The sequence below is a fragment of the Oncorhynchus mykiss genome, unplaced genomic scaffold (genome assembly GCF_013265735.2).
Source record: "Oncorhynchus mykiss isolate Arlee unplaced genomic scaffold, USDA_OmykA_1.1 un_scaffold_258, whole genome shotgun sequence".
NCBI classification, from domain to species: Eukaryota; Metazoa; Chordata; class Actinopteri; order Salmoniformes; family Salmonidae; genus Oncorhynchus; species Oncorhynchus mykiss.
In genome coordinates this window covers 43,913-61,447 of record NW_023493714.1, presented here as the reverse complement: position 1 = coordinate 61,447, position 17,535 = coordinate 43,913, and the positions used below count along the sequence as shown (strand labels likewise).

The following is a 17,535-nucleotide window of genomic DNA, read 5'->3' as shown; positions in this document are numbered from 1 at the left end:
TGCTAGGCGTTAGGGTCCTGGCTAGGTTACAATGATTAGTCTACTAGGTGTTAGGGTCCTGTCTAGGTTACAATGATTAGTCTGCTAGGCGTTAGGGTCCTGGCTAGGTTACAATGATTAGTCTGCTAGGTGTTAGGGTCCTGTCTAGGTTACAATGATTAGACTACTAGGTGTTAGGGTCCTGTCTAGGTTACAATGATTAGACTACTAGGTGTTAGGGTCCTGTCTCTGGCTAGGTTACAATGATTAGACTACTAGGTGTTAGGGTCCTGTCTCTGGCTAGGTTACAATGATTAGTCTGCTAGGTGTTAGGGTCCTGTCTAGGTTACAATGATTAGTCTACTAGGTGTTAGGGTCCTGTCTCTGGCTAGGTTACAATGATTAGTCTGCTAGGTGTTAGGGTCCTGTCTCTGGCTAGGTTACAATGATTAGTCTACTAGGTGTTAGGGTCCTGTCTAGGTTACAATGATTAGTCTGCTAGGCGTTAGGGTCCTGGCTAGGTTACAATGATTAGTCTGCTAGGTGTTAGGGTCCTGTCTAGGTTACAATGATTAGACTACTAGGTGTTAGGGTCCTGTCTAGGTTACAATGATTAGACTACTAGGTGTTAGGGTCCTGTCTCTGGCTAGGTTACAATGATTAGTCTGCTAGGTGTTAGGGTCCTGTCTAGGTTACAATGATTAGTCTACTAGGTGTTAGGGTCCTGTCTAGGTTACAATGATTAGTCTACTAGGTGTTAGGGTCCCGTCTAGGTTACACTGATTAGTCTACTAGGTGTTAGGGTCCTGTCTAGGTTACACTGATTAGTCTGCTAGGTGTTAGGGTCCTGTCTAGGTTATAATGATTAGTCTACTAGGTGTTAGGGTCCTGTCTAGGTTACAATGATTAGACTACTAGGTGTTAGGGTCCCGTCTAGGTTACACTGATTAGTCTACTAGGTGTTAGGGTCCTGTCTAGGTTACACTGATTAGTCTGCTAGGTGTTAGGGTCCTGTCTAGGTTATAATGATTAGTCTACTAGGTGTTAGGGTCCTGTCTAGGTTACACTGATTAGTCTACTAGGTGTTAGGGTCCTGTCTAGGTTACACTGATTAGTCTACTAGGTGTTAGGGTCCTGTCTAGGTTACAATGCTTAGTCTGCTAGGTGTTAGGGTCCTGTCTCTGGCTAGGTTACAATGATTAGTCTGCTAGGTGTTAGGGTCCTGGCTAGGTTACAATGATTAATCTGCTACATACCTAATGATACTACATACCTACCGGTGAATACTACATACCTACTGGTGAATACTACATACCCACCGATGAATACTACATACCTACTGATGAATACTACATACCCACCGATGAATACTACATACCTACTGATGAATACTACATACCTACTGATGAATACTACATACCTACTGATGAATACTACATACCTACTGATGAATACTACATACCTACTGATGAATACTACATACCTACTGATGAATACTACATACCTACCGGTGAATACTACACCTAATGGTGAATACTACATACCTAATGGTGAATACTACACCTAATGGTGAATACTACATACCTACTGATGCATACTATATACCTACTGATGAATACTATATACCTAATGGTGAATACTACACCTAATGGTGAATACTATATACCTACTGATGAATACTATATACCTAATGGTGAATACTACACCTAATGGTGAATACTATATACCTACTGATGAATACTACATACCTACTGATGAATACTACATACCTACTGATGAATACTACATACCTACTGATGAATACTATATACCTAATGGTGAATACTACATACCTACTGATGAATACTACACCTAATGGTGAATACTACACCTAATGGTGAATACTACATACCTACTGATGAATACTACATACCTACTGATGAATACTACATACCTACTGATGAATACTACATACCTACTGATGAATACTACATACCTACTGATGAATACTACACCTAATGGTGAATACTACATACCTACTGATGAATACTACATACCTACTGATGAATACTACATACCTACTGATGAATACTACATACCTACTGATGAATACTACATACCTACTGATGAATACTACATACCTACTGATGAATACTACATACCTACTGATGAATACTACATACCTACTGATGAATACTACATACCTACTGATGAATACTATATACCTACTGATGAATACTACATACCTACTGATGAATACTACATACCTAATGGTGAATACTACATACCTAATGGTGAATACTACATACCTACTGATGAATACTACACCTAATGGTGAATACTACATGAAGCTTAGGACCCAAACCTATCACTACTAACCACATTGATTCCTCCAGCTGTGGCCATCGAACACACTGTGCCCACGAACGCCATGCCCAGGATCCCTCCTGCATACGCTCCCGCCAGACCACTGGGGAAACAGGGAGAGAAAAACATTACAGGACAAAGATGATCAACTAACAGACCACTGGGGAAACATGGGACACCAGGTGGGGGATTCACCTCTAATCAGGGCCTGATTTAGACCTGGGACACCAGGTGGGTGATTCCCCTCTAATCAGGGCCTGATTTAGACCTGGGACACCAGGTGGGTGATTCCCCTCTAATCAGGGCCTGATTTAGACCTGGGACACCAGGTGGGTGATTCCCCTCTAATCAGGGCCTGATTTAGACCTGGGACACCAGGTGGGTGATTCCCCTCTAATCAGGGCCTGATTTAGACCTGGGACACCAGGTGGGTGATTCCCCTCTAATCAGGGCCTGATTTAGACCTGGGACACCAGGTGGGTGATTCCCCTCTAATCAGGGCCTGATTTAGACCTGGGACACCAGGTGGGTGATTCCCCTCTAATCAGGGCCTGATTTAGACCTGGGACACCAGGTGGGTCATTCCCATCTAATCAGGGCCTGATTTAGACCTGGGACACCAGGTGGGGTGATATTAATGATCAGGGCCTGATTTAGACCTGGGACACCAGGTGGGGTGATATTAACGATCAGGGCCTGATTTAGACCTGAGACAGCAGGTGGGTGATTCCCCTCTCTAATCAGGGCCTGATTTAGACCTGGGACACCAGGTGGGTGATTCCCCTCTCAAATCAGGGCCTGATTTAGACCTGGGACACCAGGTGGGGTGATATTAATGATCAGGGCCTGATTTAGACCTGGGACACCAGGTGGGGTGATATTAACGATCAGGGCCTGATTTAGACCTGAGACAGCAGGTGGGTGATCCCCCTCTCTAATCAGGGCCTGATTTAGACCTGGGACACCAGGTGGGTGATTCCCCTCTCAAATCAGGGCCTGATTTAGACCTGGGACACCAGGTGGGGTGATAATAATGATCAGGGCCTGATTTAGACCTGAGACAGCAGGTGGGTGATTCCCCTCTTTAATCAGGGCCTGATTTAGACCTGGGACACCAGGTGGGGTGATATTAATGATCAGGGCCTGATTTAGACCTGGGACACCAGGTGGGTGATTCCCCTTTTTAATCAGGGACTGATTTAGACCTGGAACACCAGGTGGGTGATTCCCCTCTAATCAGGGCCTGATTTAGACCTGGAACACCAGGTGGGCGATTCCCCTCTAATCAGGGCCTGATTTAGACCTGGGACACCAGGTGGGGTGATATTAATGATCAGGGCCTGATTTAGACCTGGGACACCAGGTGGGTGATTCCCCTCTCTAATCAGGGACTGATTTAGACCTGGGACACCAGGTGGGTGATATATTCACTATCAGGTAGAGGAGAAAACCAGCAGTGGTCCGGACCTCGTAGGGTTTAAGATGATCGGGTATCGGGAACACAATTTAAACATCTATCAACTAGTCATTGTTATGCAGCGACTGGAGACAACCTGCTCAGTATTATAGACGAACACATGATAGCCTGTCTTCAGATGTTAATCACAGACCTGACTAACGACTATATACACCAGAGGTATTCAAATATTAAAACAGACTATATACACCAGAGGTATTCAAATTTTAAAACGGAACCATTTTATTTTTAAAGGAGACAAACGTAATTAAAATATACTGACATATGCAAATATCTAACACAACAGAATATACCACTTAGCAGACAGTTTTTTTCCAAAGCCACGTACATACTGGAGTGACTGTATGCATTGGTAATATGTGTACAAGTGATCACTATGGGAACTGAACCCACGAACCTATCAGGCATCATTCTCTTACCAACTGAGCCAATCAGAACCATTACATCTCTTCCACTCACACAATTAGCTGTGCGTCATCATGCCTGATCCGCGGTAGCAGTACGGTCTTCCTCCACTTGACGAACAGTCCCAACACTTCCCCCGCAGAGCCTTCCACACTGAAGGGGTTGGCTTCCTTAAAGATCTCCAGGCCTACCAGCACCACGCGGATATTCAGCCTCTTATAGTACTGGAGACGAATACAGAACAATACAGAGTAAATATATCACGTCATGCTAATTATTTACAGACAACAACAGATATACAGCCACATAGTCTAGCACCTTCAAATTCAAATCTGGACCCGGTAGCTGACCTGTTGCACCCTATATAAAACTACTGTAATTATTAGAGCTCATTGTAGCCGTATGTCTCAATGAGGATGAAGAGAATTAAGGAAGTACATTTCAGTGTAACATTGTTGTTTGCTTGAGAGAGAGAGAGACAGACAGAGACAGAGAGAGACAGAGAGAGACAGAGAGAGACAGAGAGAGACAGAGAGAGACAGAGACAGAGACAGAGAGAGCGAGAAAGATGTTTTGTCACCCCATCCAGCAGATTGGCTAGTTCCACCATCTCCTCTCGCACCGCTGTCTCGTTCTTCTTCTTGTAGGTGTACTGTGGTCATGGTCAGAAAGAGGCAGAACTCAGTCAGCTGATCATCATGTAGGAATACATTCTAATATAACCCATTGGAGTAGCATTAACTTATGATTATACATGAGGCAAGTGGCTCTGAAACCTCTCCTCGAGGAACCTTCAGACAATTTCACAATTTTGTTGTAGCCCTGAACTATCTCACCTGATTTACCTACTGAAAAGGGCTTGATGATTAGTTGACCAGTTGAATCTTAGCTGGGGAATAGTTAAAATACATGGAACGGCTGGGCGTCCAAGAGGAGAGGTCAGAAAACCTCTGTGTTCGCCTACACAAGTTATACATCATCTATAAAATTAGAAAAATAGTAAGTATTTTACCCTGAGAAAGTCAGCAACCAACACCAACTCTACATATCTGGTCTGAGGTAGATTACGTTTTCTCTGTTAAGAAGAAGAAGAAGAAGAAATGACAGGAAGTCCTAGGTGAGACTGGTACATCCATTCACCTCCATGCTTAGTGTGACAGACATCCAGGACATTCCCCCTGAAAACACTTTAATATCTGATACATTCTGCCATGCTGTGTAATGGAAACATCCCAACCCGTAACAGTGCCGTCATCGAGAGGGATGGGTCGAAAGACGAGTGACTCTCAGTGCGCGACGTCTCATTGGTCACTCCGCAGACAAAGGGCTCCGATTGGCTGTGCTCCAGGCGGTAGAGGAGGTGCTCGTTGTTTGTCGACTGCTTGACTGGTTCCAGCCCATAACTCTGGTTGCCAAGGAGAATGACACCCCTACGAAGAAGAAGTATAACAGACGGATTCACAAATCAATGCTGACAAATATCTTTTCATTCACAAGATCACCACAATGGTTAAACAACACGTCCTGGAATCAAGCTGAAGTCAGCGATTAGTAGTAGAGGACTGGGAAAGTCAGGATAACTGGTTAGACAAACCAGTAAACTATTAGAGGACTGGGAAAGTCAGGATAACTGGTTAGACAAACCAATAAACTATTAGAGGACTGGGAAAGTCAGGATAACTGGTTAGACAAACCAGTAAACTATTAGAGGACAGAGAAAGTCAGGATAACTGGTTAGACAAACCAGTAAACTATTAGAGGACTGGTAAAGTCAGGATAACTGGTTAGACAAACCAGTAAACTATTAGAGGACTGGGAAAGTCAGGATAACTGGTTAGACAAACCAGCAAACTATTAGAGGACTGGTAAAGTCAGGATAACTGGTTAGACAAACCAGTAAACTATTAGAGGACTGGGAAAGTCAGGATAACTGGTTAGACAAACCAATAAACTATTAGGAGGACAGGGAAAGTCAGGATAACTGGTTAGACAAACCAGTAAACTATTAGAGGACAGAGAAAGTCAGAAAGGACTGGAGAACTTCCTTGTTAAGAGACACTTCAAGCCCTCTGATTGGAACACTGGATGTGGAATAAAACACAACCCCTATATACAGGTCTACAAATACAAAAACATGTGGTCCTCTGTAGTTCAGTTAGTAGAACATGGTCCTCTGTAGTTCAGTTAGTAGAACATGGTCCTCTGTAGTTCAGTTAGTAGAACATGGTCCTCTGTAGTTCAGTTAGTAGAACATGGTCCTCTGTAGTTCAGTTAGTAGAACATGGTCTTCCGTAGTTCAGTTAGTAGAACGTGGTCCTCTGTAGTTCAGTTAGTAGAACACGGTCCTCTGTAGTTCAGTTAGTAGAACACGGCCCTCTGTAGTTCAGTTAGTAGAACACGGCCCTCTGTAGTTCAGTTAGTAGAACACGGTCCTCTGTAGTTCAGTTAGTAGAACACGGTCCTCTGTAGTTCAGTTAGTAGAACATGGTCCTCTGTAGTTCAGTTAGTAGAACACGGTCCTCTGTAGTTCAGTTAGTAGAACATGGTCCTCTGTAGTTCAGTTAGTAGAACATGGTCCTCTGTAGTTCAGTTAGTAGAACATGGTCCTCTGCAGTTCAGTTAGTAGAACACGGTCCTCTGTAGTTCAGTTAGTAGAACACGGTCCTCTGTAGTTCAGTTAGTAGAACATGGTCCTCTGTAGGTCAGTTAGTAGAACACGGTCCTCTGTAGGTCAGTTAGTAGAACACGGTCCTCTGTAGTTCAGTTAGTAGAACACGGTCCTCTGTAGTTCAGTTAGTAGAACACGGTCCTCTGTAGTTCAGTTAGTAGAACATGGTCCTCTGCAGTTCAGTTAGTAGAACACGGTCCTCTGTAGTTCAGTTAGTAGAACACGGTCCTCTGTAGTTCAGTTAGTAGAACACGGTCCTCTGTAGTTCAGTTAGTAGAACATGGTCCTCTGTAGTTCAGTTAGTAGAACATGGTCCTCTGTAGTTCAGTTAGTAGAACATGGTCCTCTGTAGTTCAGTTAGTATAACATGGTCCTCTGTAGTTCAGTTAGTAGAACATGGTCCTCTGTAGTTCAGTTAGTAGAACACGGTCCTCTGTAGTTCAGTTAGTAGAACACGGTCCTCTGTAGTTCAGTTAGTAGAACATGGTCCTCTGTAGTTCAGTTAGTAGAACATGGTCCTCTGTAGGTCAGTTAGTAGAACATGGTCCTCTGTAGTTCAGTTAGTAGAACACGGTCCTCTGTAGTTCAGTTAGTAGAACATGGTCCTCTGTAGGTCAGTTAGTAGAACATGGTCCCCTGTAGTTCAGTTAGTAGAACATGGTCCTCTGTAGTTCAGTTAGTAGAACATGGTCCTCTGTAGTTCAGTTAGTAGAACGTTGTCCTCTGTAGTTCAGTTAGTAGAACGTTGTCCTCTGTAGTTCAGTTAGTAGAACATGGTCCCCTGTAGTTCAGTTAGTAGAACATGGTCCTCTGTAGTTCAGTTAGTAGAACATGGTCCTCTGTAGTTCAGTTAGTAGAACATGGTCCTCTGTAGGTCAGTTAGTAGAACATGGTCCTCTGTAGTTCAGTTAGTAGAACACGGTCCTCTGTAGTTCAGTTAGTAGAACATGGTCCTCTGTAGGTCAGTTAGTAGAACATGGTCCCCTGTAGTTCAGTTAGTAGAACATGGTCCTCTGTAGTTCAGTTAGTAGAACATGGTCCTCTGTAGTTCAGTTAGTAGAACGTTGTCCTCTGTAGTTCAGTTAGTAGAACGTTGTCCTCTGTAGTTCAGTTAGTAGAACATGGTCCTCTGTAGGTCAGTTAGTAGAACATGGTCCTCTGTAGTTCAGTTAGTAGAACATGGTCCTCTGTAGTTCAGTTAGTAGAACATGGTCCTCTGTAGTTCAGTTAGTAGAACATGGTCCTCTGTAGTTCAGTTAGTAGAACATGGTCCTCTGTAGTTCAGTTAGTAGAACATGGTCCTCTGTAGTTCAGTTAGTAGAACATGGTCCTCTGTAGTTCAGTTAGTAGAACATGGTCCTCTGTAGTTCAGTTAGTAGAACATGGTCCTCTGTAGTTCAGTTAGTAGAACGTGGTCCTCTGTAGTTCAGTTAGTAGAACATGGTCCTCTGTAGTTCAGTTAGTAGAACATGGTCCTCTGTAGGTCAGTTAGTAGAACATGGTCCTCTGTAGTTCAGTTAGTAGAACATGGTCCTCTGTAGTTCAGTTAGTAGAACATGGTCCTCTGTAGTTCAGTTAGTAGAACACGGTCCTCTGTAGTTCAGTTAGTAGAACACGGTCCTCTGTAGTTCAGTTAGTAGAACATGGTCCTCTGTAGTTCAGTTAGTAGAACACGGTCCTCTGTAGTTAGTAGAACACGGTCCTCTATAGTTCAGTTAGTAGAACACGGTCCTCTGTAGTTAGTAGAACATGGTCCTCTGTAGTTTATGGTTAGTATTATTATATATAAGTGAATGAGAGACAGACCTGAGGTCAGTAGGTACTGAGAGTTAGTATTATTATATTATATATAAGTGAATGAGAGACAGACCTGAGGTCAGTAGGTACTGAGAGTTAGTATTATTATATATAAGTGAATGAGAGTCAGACCTGAGGCCTGAGCAGGTGCTGAGGGCGACCAAAGATTCTTCATGATCCTCCACATCTCCATGGTAATAACAATGGACCTGCAAAACACACACACACACACACACACACACACACAGCTATAAACAGGCATGTCATTTAAAAACACCATGTGGAAATATACAGCCATAACGTATGCATGTAAAGTACCAGTCAACAGTTTGGACACCTACTCATTCAAGGGTTTTTCTGTATTTTTACTATTTTCTACATTGTAGAATAATAGTGAAGACATCACAACTATGAAATAACACATATGGAATCATGTAGTAACCAAAACAAATCAAAATATATTTAAGATTCTTCAAAGTAGCCAGTCTTTTCCTTGATGACAGCTTTGCACACTCTTGGAATTATCTCAACCAGCTTTATGAGGTAGTCACCTGGAATGCATTTCAATTAACAGGTGTGCTTGGGCCAAGAAACACAAGCAATGGGACATTCGACCGGTGGAAATCTGTCCTTTGGTCTGATGAGTCTAAATTTGAGATTTTTGGTTCCAACCGCCGTGTCTTTGTGAGACGCAGTGTAGGTGAACGGATGATCTCTGCATGTGTGGTTCCCACCATGAAGCATGGAGGTGGTGGTGTGACGATGCTTTACTGGTGACAGTGTCTGAGATTTATTTAGAATTCAAGGCACATTTAACAAGCATGGCTACCACAGAATTCTGCAGCGATTTACTATCCCATCTAGGTTGCGCTTAGTGGGACTATAATTTGTTTTTCAACAGGACAATGACCCAACACACCTCCAGGCTGTGTAAGGACTATTTGACCAAGAAGGAGAGTGATGGAGTGCTGCATCAGATGACCTGGCCTTCACAATCACCCCCCCCCCCCCCCCCACCCCACCCAGCTCGTCAGTCCCCACCCCACCCAGCTCGTCAGTCCCCCTCCCACCCCACCCAGCTCGTCAGCCCCCCTCCCACCCCACCCAGCTCGTCAGTCCCCCTCCCACCCCACCCAGCTCGTCAGTCCCCCTCCCACCCCACCCAGCTCGTCAGTCCCCCTCCCACCCCACCCAGCTCGTCAGTCCACCTCCCACCCCACCCAGCTCGTCAGTCCACCTCCCACCCCACCCAGCTCGTCAGTCCCCACCCCACCCAGCTCGCCAGTCCACCTCCCACCCGAGTCTCCCCTTTACAATCCACCCAATGTCATTCTGTAACATAGTCTACTTACATCAGGTTTAGGATATGCAGGCGTCAGATTCCCAGCGGCATCATGGGAAAACTGAACAAAGCTTTTGGATAAAAACTCTCTGATGACGAAAGAAGAAAAAATACAACGATCACTCCACAAGAATAGAATTACCAGTACGTAAGGTCATCACCAGTACGTAAGGTCATCACTAGTACGTAAGGTCATAAGGTTATTACCAGTACGTAAGGTCATTACCAGTACGTAAGGTCATCACTAGTACGTAAGGTCATAAGGTCATTACTAGTACGTAAGGTCATCACCAGTACGTAAGGTCATCACTAGTACGTAAGGTCATCACTAGTACGTAAGGTCATCACTAGTTCGTAAGGTCATCACTAGTACGTAAGGTCATCACTAGTTCGTAAGGTCATCACTAGTTCGTAAGGTCATCACTAGTACGTAAGGTCATAAGGTCATCACTTGTACGTAAGGTCATTACTAGTACGTAAGGTCATCACTAGTACGTAAGGTCACCACTAGTACATAAGGTCATCACTAGTACGTAAGGTCATAAGGTCATTACTAGTACGTAAGGTCATAAGGTCATCACTAGTACGTAATAGAAAATAAACTGACATACGTGTTCTTTTGTAGATGTAGGAAATGTTCCTTGTTGTCAATGATCAATGAATAAGAACGTTCCTCGGGTTCTTCAGTCTGAAATGAGTTCCAACACAACACAGTCGCATGAAAATACACCAGTGGTCATTTACCATCATGTGTCAAACCACGAGTTGGGAGACCTGTAGAGGTAACCTTACCTTTCCCGAGTCAGGACGTCTGTCGGCATTTACCATCATGTGTCTAACCACGAGTTGGGAGACCTGTAGAGGTAACCTTACCTTTCCCGAGTCAGGACGTCTGTCGGCATTTACCATCATGTGTCTAACCACGAGTTGGGAGACCTGTAGAGGTAACCTTACCTTTCCCGAGTCAGGACGTCTGTCGGCATTTACCATCATGTGTCTAACCACGAGTTGGGAGACCTGTAGAGGTAACCTTACCTTTCCCGAGTCAGGACGTCTGTCGGCATTTACCATCATGTGTCAAACCACGAGTTGGGAGACCTGTAGAGGTAACCTTACCTTTCCCGAGTCAGGACGTCTGTCGGCATTTACCATCATGTGTCTAACCACGAGTTGGGAGACCTGTAGAGGTAACCTTACCTTTCCCGAGTCAGGAAGTCTGTCGGCATTTACCATCATGTGTCTAACCACGAGTTGGGAGACCTGTAGAGGTAACCTTACCTTTCCCGAGTCAGGATGTGTCGGCATTTACCATCATGTGTCTAACCACGAGTTGGGAGACCTGTAGAGGTAACCTTACCTTTCCCGAGTCAGGACGTCTGTCGGCATTTACCATCATGTGTCTAACCACGAGTTGGGAGACCTGTAGAGGTAACCTTACCTTTCCCGAGTCAGGACGTCTGTCGGCATTTACCATCATGTGTCTAACCACGAGTTGGGAGACCTGTAGAGGTAACCTTACCTTTCCCGAGTCAGGACGTCTGTCTGCATTTCTTGTCCATCTCCTGTGAACAAGCTGAGGCTTTACAACCGTGTAGCTGGAAAGTTTAGATGTTTGTCCATTGAAAATATCTGAAAAGGGTAGAAAGAACAGCCATGAACTAGTGGCCAACTCGTGTTCCAACGGCCAACTCGTGTTCCAACGGCCAACTCGTGTTCCAACGGCCAACTCGTGTTCCAACGGCCAACTCGTGTTCCAACGGCCAACTCGTGTTCCAATGGCCAATGTCCTGAATGGCCAAGATGACACACGCAGCCAAAGTCTAACCGGCCAATCAAACAAAACAGCTAATTCATCAAATAAAAAACAATCAATCTACTGAAATGTGTCAATGATGACATACTGGCATGGTCCCAAGTTAAACAAATGAGTGGAAAACCTGATGCATTGAGTATAGGTGACTCATGAGGTGCCGTCGACATTGAAGCCAACTTGAAAGGTGAATGGAGACGGACTGATCTACAAGTCACCTTGCATCATAAATACCGGGCCTCGCAAGTCTCCTTGGATTTCATCACATTTTATTGTGTTACAACGTGGCATTCAAATGGTTAATTGTCTTTTTTTTTATATAAACAATCTACACAAAATACTCTGATGTCAAAGTTTATTTTGTAAACATTTTTTAAAAGATTAATAGAAAATAAAGTCTTTGCATAAGACTTCCTTGAATCAATACACGTTAAAAAACACCTTTGGCAGCGATTCCAGCTGTAAGTCTTTCTGGGTAAGTCTCTAAGAGTGATTCCAGCTGAGAGTCTTTCTGGGTAAGTCTCTAAGAGCGATTCCAGCTGAGAGTCTTTCTGGGTAAGTCTCTAAGAGCGATTCCAGCTGCAAGTCTTTCTGGGTAAGTCTCTAAGAGCGATTCCAGCTGCAAGTCTTTCTGGGTAAGTCTCTAAGAGCGATTCCAGCTGCAAGTCTTTCTGGGTAAGTCTCTAAGAGCGATTCCAGATGCAAGTCTTTCTGGGTAAGTCTCTAAGAGCGATTCCAGTTGCAAGTCTTTCTGGGTAAGTCTCTAAGAGCGATTCCAGCTGCAAGTCTTTCTGGGTAAGTCTCTAAGAGCGATTCCAGCTGCAAGTCTTTCTGGGTAAGTCTCTAAGAGCGATTCCAGCTGCAAGTCTTTCTGGGTAAGTCTCTAAGAGCGATTCCAGCTGCAAGTCTTTCTGGGTAAGTCTCTTAGAGCGATTCCAGCTGTGAGTCTTTCTGGGTAAGTCTCTAAGAGCGATTCCAGCTGTGAGTCTTTCTGGGTAAGTCTCTAAGAGCGATTCCAGCTGTGAGTCTTTCTGGGTAAGTCTCTAAGAGCGATTCCAGCTGCAAGTCTTTCTGGGTAAGTCTGTAAGAGCGATTCCAGCTGCAAGTCTTTCTGGGTAAGTCTCTAAGAGCGATTCCAGCTGTGAGTCTTTCTGGGTAAGTCTCTAAGAGCGATTCCAGCTGCAAGTCTTTCTGGGTAAGTCTCTAAGAGCGATTCCAGCTGCAAGTCTTTCTGGGTAAGTCTCTAAGAGCGATTCCAGCTGCAAGTCTTTCTGGGTAAGTCTCTAAGAGCGATTCCAGCTGCAAGTCTTTCTGGGTAAGTCTCTAAGAGCGATTCCAGCTGCAAGTCTTTCTGGGTAAGTCTCTTAGAGCGATTCCAGCTGTGAGTCTTTCTGGGTAAGTCTCTAAGAGCGATTCCAGCTGTGAGTCTTTCTGGGTAAGTCTCTAAGAGCGATTCCAGCTGTGAGTCTTTCTGGGTAAGTCTCTAAGAGCGATTCCAGCTGTGAGTCTTTCTGGGTAAGTCTCTAAGAGCGATTCCAGCTGCGAGTCTTTCTGGGTAAGTCTCTAAGAGTGATTCCAGCTGTGAGTCTTTCTGGGTAAGTCTCTAAGAGCGATTCCAGCTGCGAGTCTTTCTGGGTAGTCTCTAAGAGCAATTCCAGCTGTGAGTCTTTCTGGGTAAGTCTCTAAGAGCGATTCCAGCTGTGAGTCTTTCTGGGTAAGTCTCTAAGAGCGATTCCAGCTGCGAGTCTTTCTGGGTAAGTCTCTAAGAGTGATTAGAGCTGTGAGTCTTTCTGGGTAAGTCTCTAAGAGCGATTCCAGCTGTGAGTCTTTCTGTGTAAGTCTCTAAGAGCGATTCCAGCTGCGAGTCTTTCTGGGTAAGTCTCTAAGAGCGATTCCAGCTGTGAGTCTTTCTGGGTAAGTCTCTAAGAGATCTTTCAGCTGTGAGTCTTTCTGGGTAAGTCTCTAAGAGCGATTCCAGCTGTGAGTCTTTCTGGGTAAGTCTCTGAGAGTGATTCCAGCTGTGAGTCTTTCTGGGTAAGTCTCTAAGAGATCTTTCAGCTGTGAGTCTTTCTGGGTAAGTCTCTAAGAGTGATTACAGCTGTGAGTCTTTCTGTGTAAGTCTAAGAGAGATTCCAGCTGTGAGTCTTTCTGGGTAAGTCTCTAAGAGCGATTCCAGCTGCGAGTCTTTCTGGGTAAGTCTCTAAAAGCTTTACCACACCTGTATTGTGCAATATTAGCCATTATTATTTAAACTCTGTCAAGATGTTGGGAATCACAGCAAAACAGCAGTTTTCAAGTCTTGCCACTGATATTCAAGTAGATTTAAGTCAAACCTGTTACCTGAGTGGCCAACGTTCACTGACGTCATGGTAAGCAACTCCAGTGTGGATTTGGCCTTGTGTTTTAGATTGTCCTGCTGAAAGGTGAATCCCTCTACCAGTCTCTGGTGTAAAGCAAACTGAAGCAGGTTTTCCTCTAGGAGATTTGCCTGTGCTTAGCTCAATCTTATTTATTTTTATTCTGAAAAACTCCCTAGTCCTTAACGATGTCAAGCATACCCATAACATGATGCAGCCTCCACCACCATGCTTGAAAATAAGGAGGCAATCCCCCTCCCATCCCATCACAAAAAAACATATTTCTCTAATTCTATGCTCAATTGTTTTTACATCACTGTTTGTGAGCATTTCTTCTTTGCCAAGATAATTCATCCACCTGACAGGTGTGGCATATCAAGAAGCTGATTAAAGAGCACGGTCATTACACAGGTGCACCTTGTGCTGGGGACAATAAAAGGCCACTAAAATGTGCAGGTTTGTCACACAACACAATGCCACAGATGTCTCAAGTTCTGAGGGATGCAATTGGCATGCTGACTGCAGGAATGTCCACCAGAGATGTTGCCTGAGAATGTTATGTTAATTTCTCTACCAAACAAAATGCCTCCAACATTGTTTTAAAGAAATTTGCATTACGTTCAACCGGCCTCCTTGCAGACCACGTGTTACCACACTAGCCCTGGACCTCCACCAGCCCTGGACCCCCACCAGCCCGGGACCCCCACCAGCCCGGGACCCACACCAGCCCGGGACCCACACCAGCCCGGGACCCACACCAGCCGGCTTCTTCACCTGCGGGATTGTCTGAGATCAGCCACCCGGACAGCTGATGAAACTGAGGAGTATTTCTGTCTGTAATAAAGCCCCTTTGAAGGGGAAAAACTCTCTCCGATTGGCTGGGCTTGGCTCCCCCGAGGGTGGGCCTATGCCCTCCTAGGCCCACCCATGGCCGAGCCCCTGCCCAGTCATGTGAAATCCATAGATTAGGGCTTGATACATTTATATCAATTGACTGATTTCCTTATATGAACTGTTACAAAGTAAAATAATTGAAATTGTGGCATATATATGCCTTGTTTAGGCTGCTATCTTAATTGAAATAAACTTCTGTGAGGGGGAAATAATTGCCACATTAACTACCACCAACAACACCATTCTACAGCTGCCCAGTGGGAAGCACTGCCTCTCTTGAGCCACCGTAGCAACAACATAGCCAGAAACATTTCCTAAAAAAAGTATATATTAATCTTCTACATTCATAATAGACCGTCTGCAACTGAACACAGACATTTTAAAGGTTTCCTGTTTCCATGAATTGAGGAAGTAGATAACACTTCTCTGTGCCAAACAGTATCTAACCTGTAACTCCCAGTAACAGATACCAAAAATAATTGTTTAAATCAAATCAAATGTATTTATATAGCCCTTCTTACATCAGCTGATATCTCAAAGTGCTGTACAGAAACCCAGCCTAAAACCCCAAACAGCAAGCAATGCAGGTGTAGAAGCACGGTGGCCAGTCCTCTTCTGGCTGTGCCAGGTTGAGATTAGAAACCTAGAGAGGAATCAGGCTCTGAGGGGTGGCCAGTCCTCTTCTGGCTGTGCCAGGTGGAGATTAGAAACCCAGATAGGAACCAGGCTCTGAGGGGTGGCCAGTCCTCTTCTGGCTGTGCCAGGTGGAGATTAGAAACCTAGAGAGGAACCAGGCTCTGAGGGGTGGCCAGTCCTCTTCTGGCTGTGCCAGGTTGAGATTAGAAACCTAGAGAGGAACCAGGCTCTGAGGGGTGGCCAGTCCTCTTCTGGCTGTGCCAGGTGGAGATTAGAAACCTAGATAGGAACCAGGCTCTGAGGGGTGGCCAGTCCACTTCTGGCTGTGCCAGGTGGAGATTAGAAACCTAGAGAGGAACCAGGCTCTGAGGGGTGGCCAGTCCTCTTCTGGCTGTGCCAGGTGGAGATTAGAAACCTAGATAGGAACCAGGCTCTGAGGGGTGGCCAGTCCACTTCTGGCTGTGCCAGGTGGAGATTAGAAACCTAGATAGGAACCAGGCTCTGAGGGGTGGCCAGTCCTCTTCTGGCTGTGCCAGGTGGAGATTAGAAACCTAGAGAGGAACCAGGCCATGAGGGGTGGCCAGTCCTCTTCTGGCTGTGCCAGGTTGAGATTAGAAACCTAGAGAGGAACCAGGCTCTGAGGGGTGGCCAGTCCTCTTCTGGCTGTGCCAGGTTGAGATTAGAAACCTAGAGAGGAACCAGGCTCTGAGGGGTGGCCAGTCCTCTTCTGGCTGTGCCAGGTTGAGATTAGAAACCTAGAGAGGAACCAGGCTCTGAGGGGTGGCCAGTCCTCTTCACATTTTCTGATGTAACAATCTGTAGCTAGTTCTCTTGGCTTCCAGAATACAGAAACTAAAGTAAACTTCCCACTTTATATTTGTTAACCTTAAATAAAAATAGCAAAACTAAAGAAAATATAAAAAAATGTTAGTCTCTAAACAAGTGAAATGACATTTTTCAAAATATATATATTTTTGTGGAGTGCTACATTCCATGTTGTATTTGTTGAGCCGACGTTTCATATTCGGTTCCACGCATCACAAAGTGATTTAGGATCAGCTCTTACCATCACAGCCCAAACCTTCAGGCACATCAGAAACAATAAGACTAAAAGAATAAGAATCAGAATTTATAACAAGCGCTAACAAAAGGCAATTATTTTGTGCGGAAGCACAACGTGTCGCGGAGAGTTGTGAAATAGCCTCTATTGGTGGTTAATAAGTAGAGTTAAACGGTATGATAGACAAAGTAGCCTTGTTATCAGGTAGGCTACATTTCACAATCAAATTCCCGAGGCTTTGTAATCGCAACAGGTACCAAGCGTAACGAAGAAGGTTATCACCTAGGCAATAAAAAATACACCTCAATCTCTCACCCACCTTTATTGTTCTCGGTTCCAACGATGCAACAAATTAGAAACAGTAAAGACACTAGACTTTTCCCCACCATGATCCTTGCTACAGCATTTGTCCATTGACGACAGCTGTGGAGGCGGACAGGGCAGGTGAGAAGGCTAGGGGGGGGGGGGGGGGGGGGGGGGGTGCGCCGGTGAGCCAGAGGGGGTGTGCCTAAAGTTACTCTTCTTCTGTGGGGTTTATCGGCGTTTGGAATCCAACGTTAGGGTGCATTACCGCCATCTACTGTACAGGAGTGTGGGCCAGAGAGGACCGAAACTAAATTCTACCTGTCAGCCCCGGTTATTTTTTATGTTTTTACGAAACGTTGCAAACTATATCTACTGATATTCACTTTTTAATTTTCTCTCATCCCAGCTAACATAAAAACATTCCCACAACTTTAGAGGACGTTCCCTTCACAGGAACT

General features: G+C 44.8%; 1 protein-coding gene across 3 annotated transcripts in view; it reads right to left on the bottom strand.

Moving 5' to 3' along the window:
• Nucleotides 1-17,245, bottom strand: part of LOC110515237 (disintegrin and metalloproteinase domain-containing protein 9-like) — a 39,109-nt gene extending 21,864 nt beyond the window's left edge. The window contains exons 1-10 of one of the 3 annotated variants that reach the window (XM_036973480.1): nucleotides 17,091-17,245; nucleotides 11,534-11,643; nucleotides 10,626-10,702; nucleotides 10,025-10,103; nucleotides 8,805-8,881; nucleotides 5,445-5,637; nucleotides 5,220-5,282; nucleotides 4,788-4,859; nucleotides 4,262-4,431; nucleotides 2,338-2,428 (exon numbers count right to left, since the gene is read on the bottom strand). In XM_036973480.1, coding sequence (XP_036829375.1) covers nucleotides 2,338-2,428; nucleotides 4,262-4,431; nucleotides 4,788-4,859; nucleotides 5,220-5,282; nucleotides 5,445-5,637; nucleotides 8,805-8,881; nucleotides 10,025-10,103; nucleotides 10,626-10,702; nucleotides 11,534-11,643; nucleotides 17,091-17,160 — 1,002 coding nt within the window. In that variant the 5' untranslated portion in view covers nucleotides 17,161-17,245. Of the gene's footprint in view, nucleotides 1-2,337; nucleotides 2,429-4,261; nucleotides 4,432-4,787; nucleotides 4,860-5,219; nucleotides 5,283-5,444; nucleotides 5,638-8,804; nucleotides 8,882-10,024; nucleotides 10,104-10,625; nucleotides 10,703-10,806; nucleotides 10,899-11,211; nucleotides 11,263-11,533; nucleotides 11,644-17,090 lie in introns of those variants that run through there. The other 2 variants (XM_036973481.1, XM_036973479.1) reach the window with 2 other exon arrangements.
• Nucleotides 17,246-17,535: the final 290 nt, after the last annotated feature.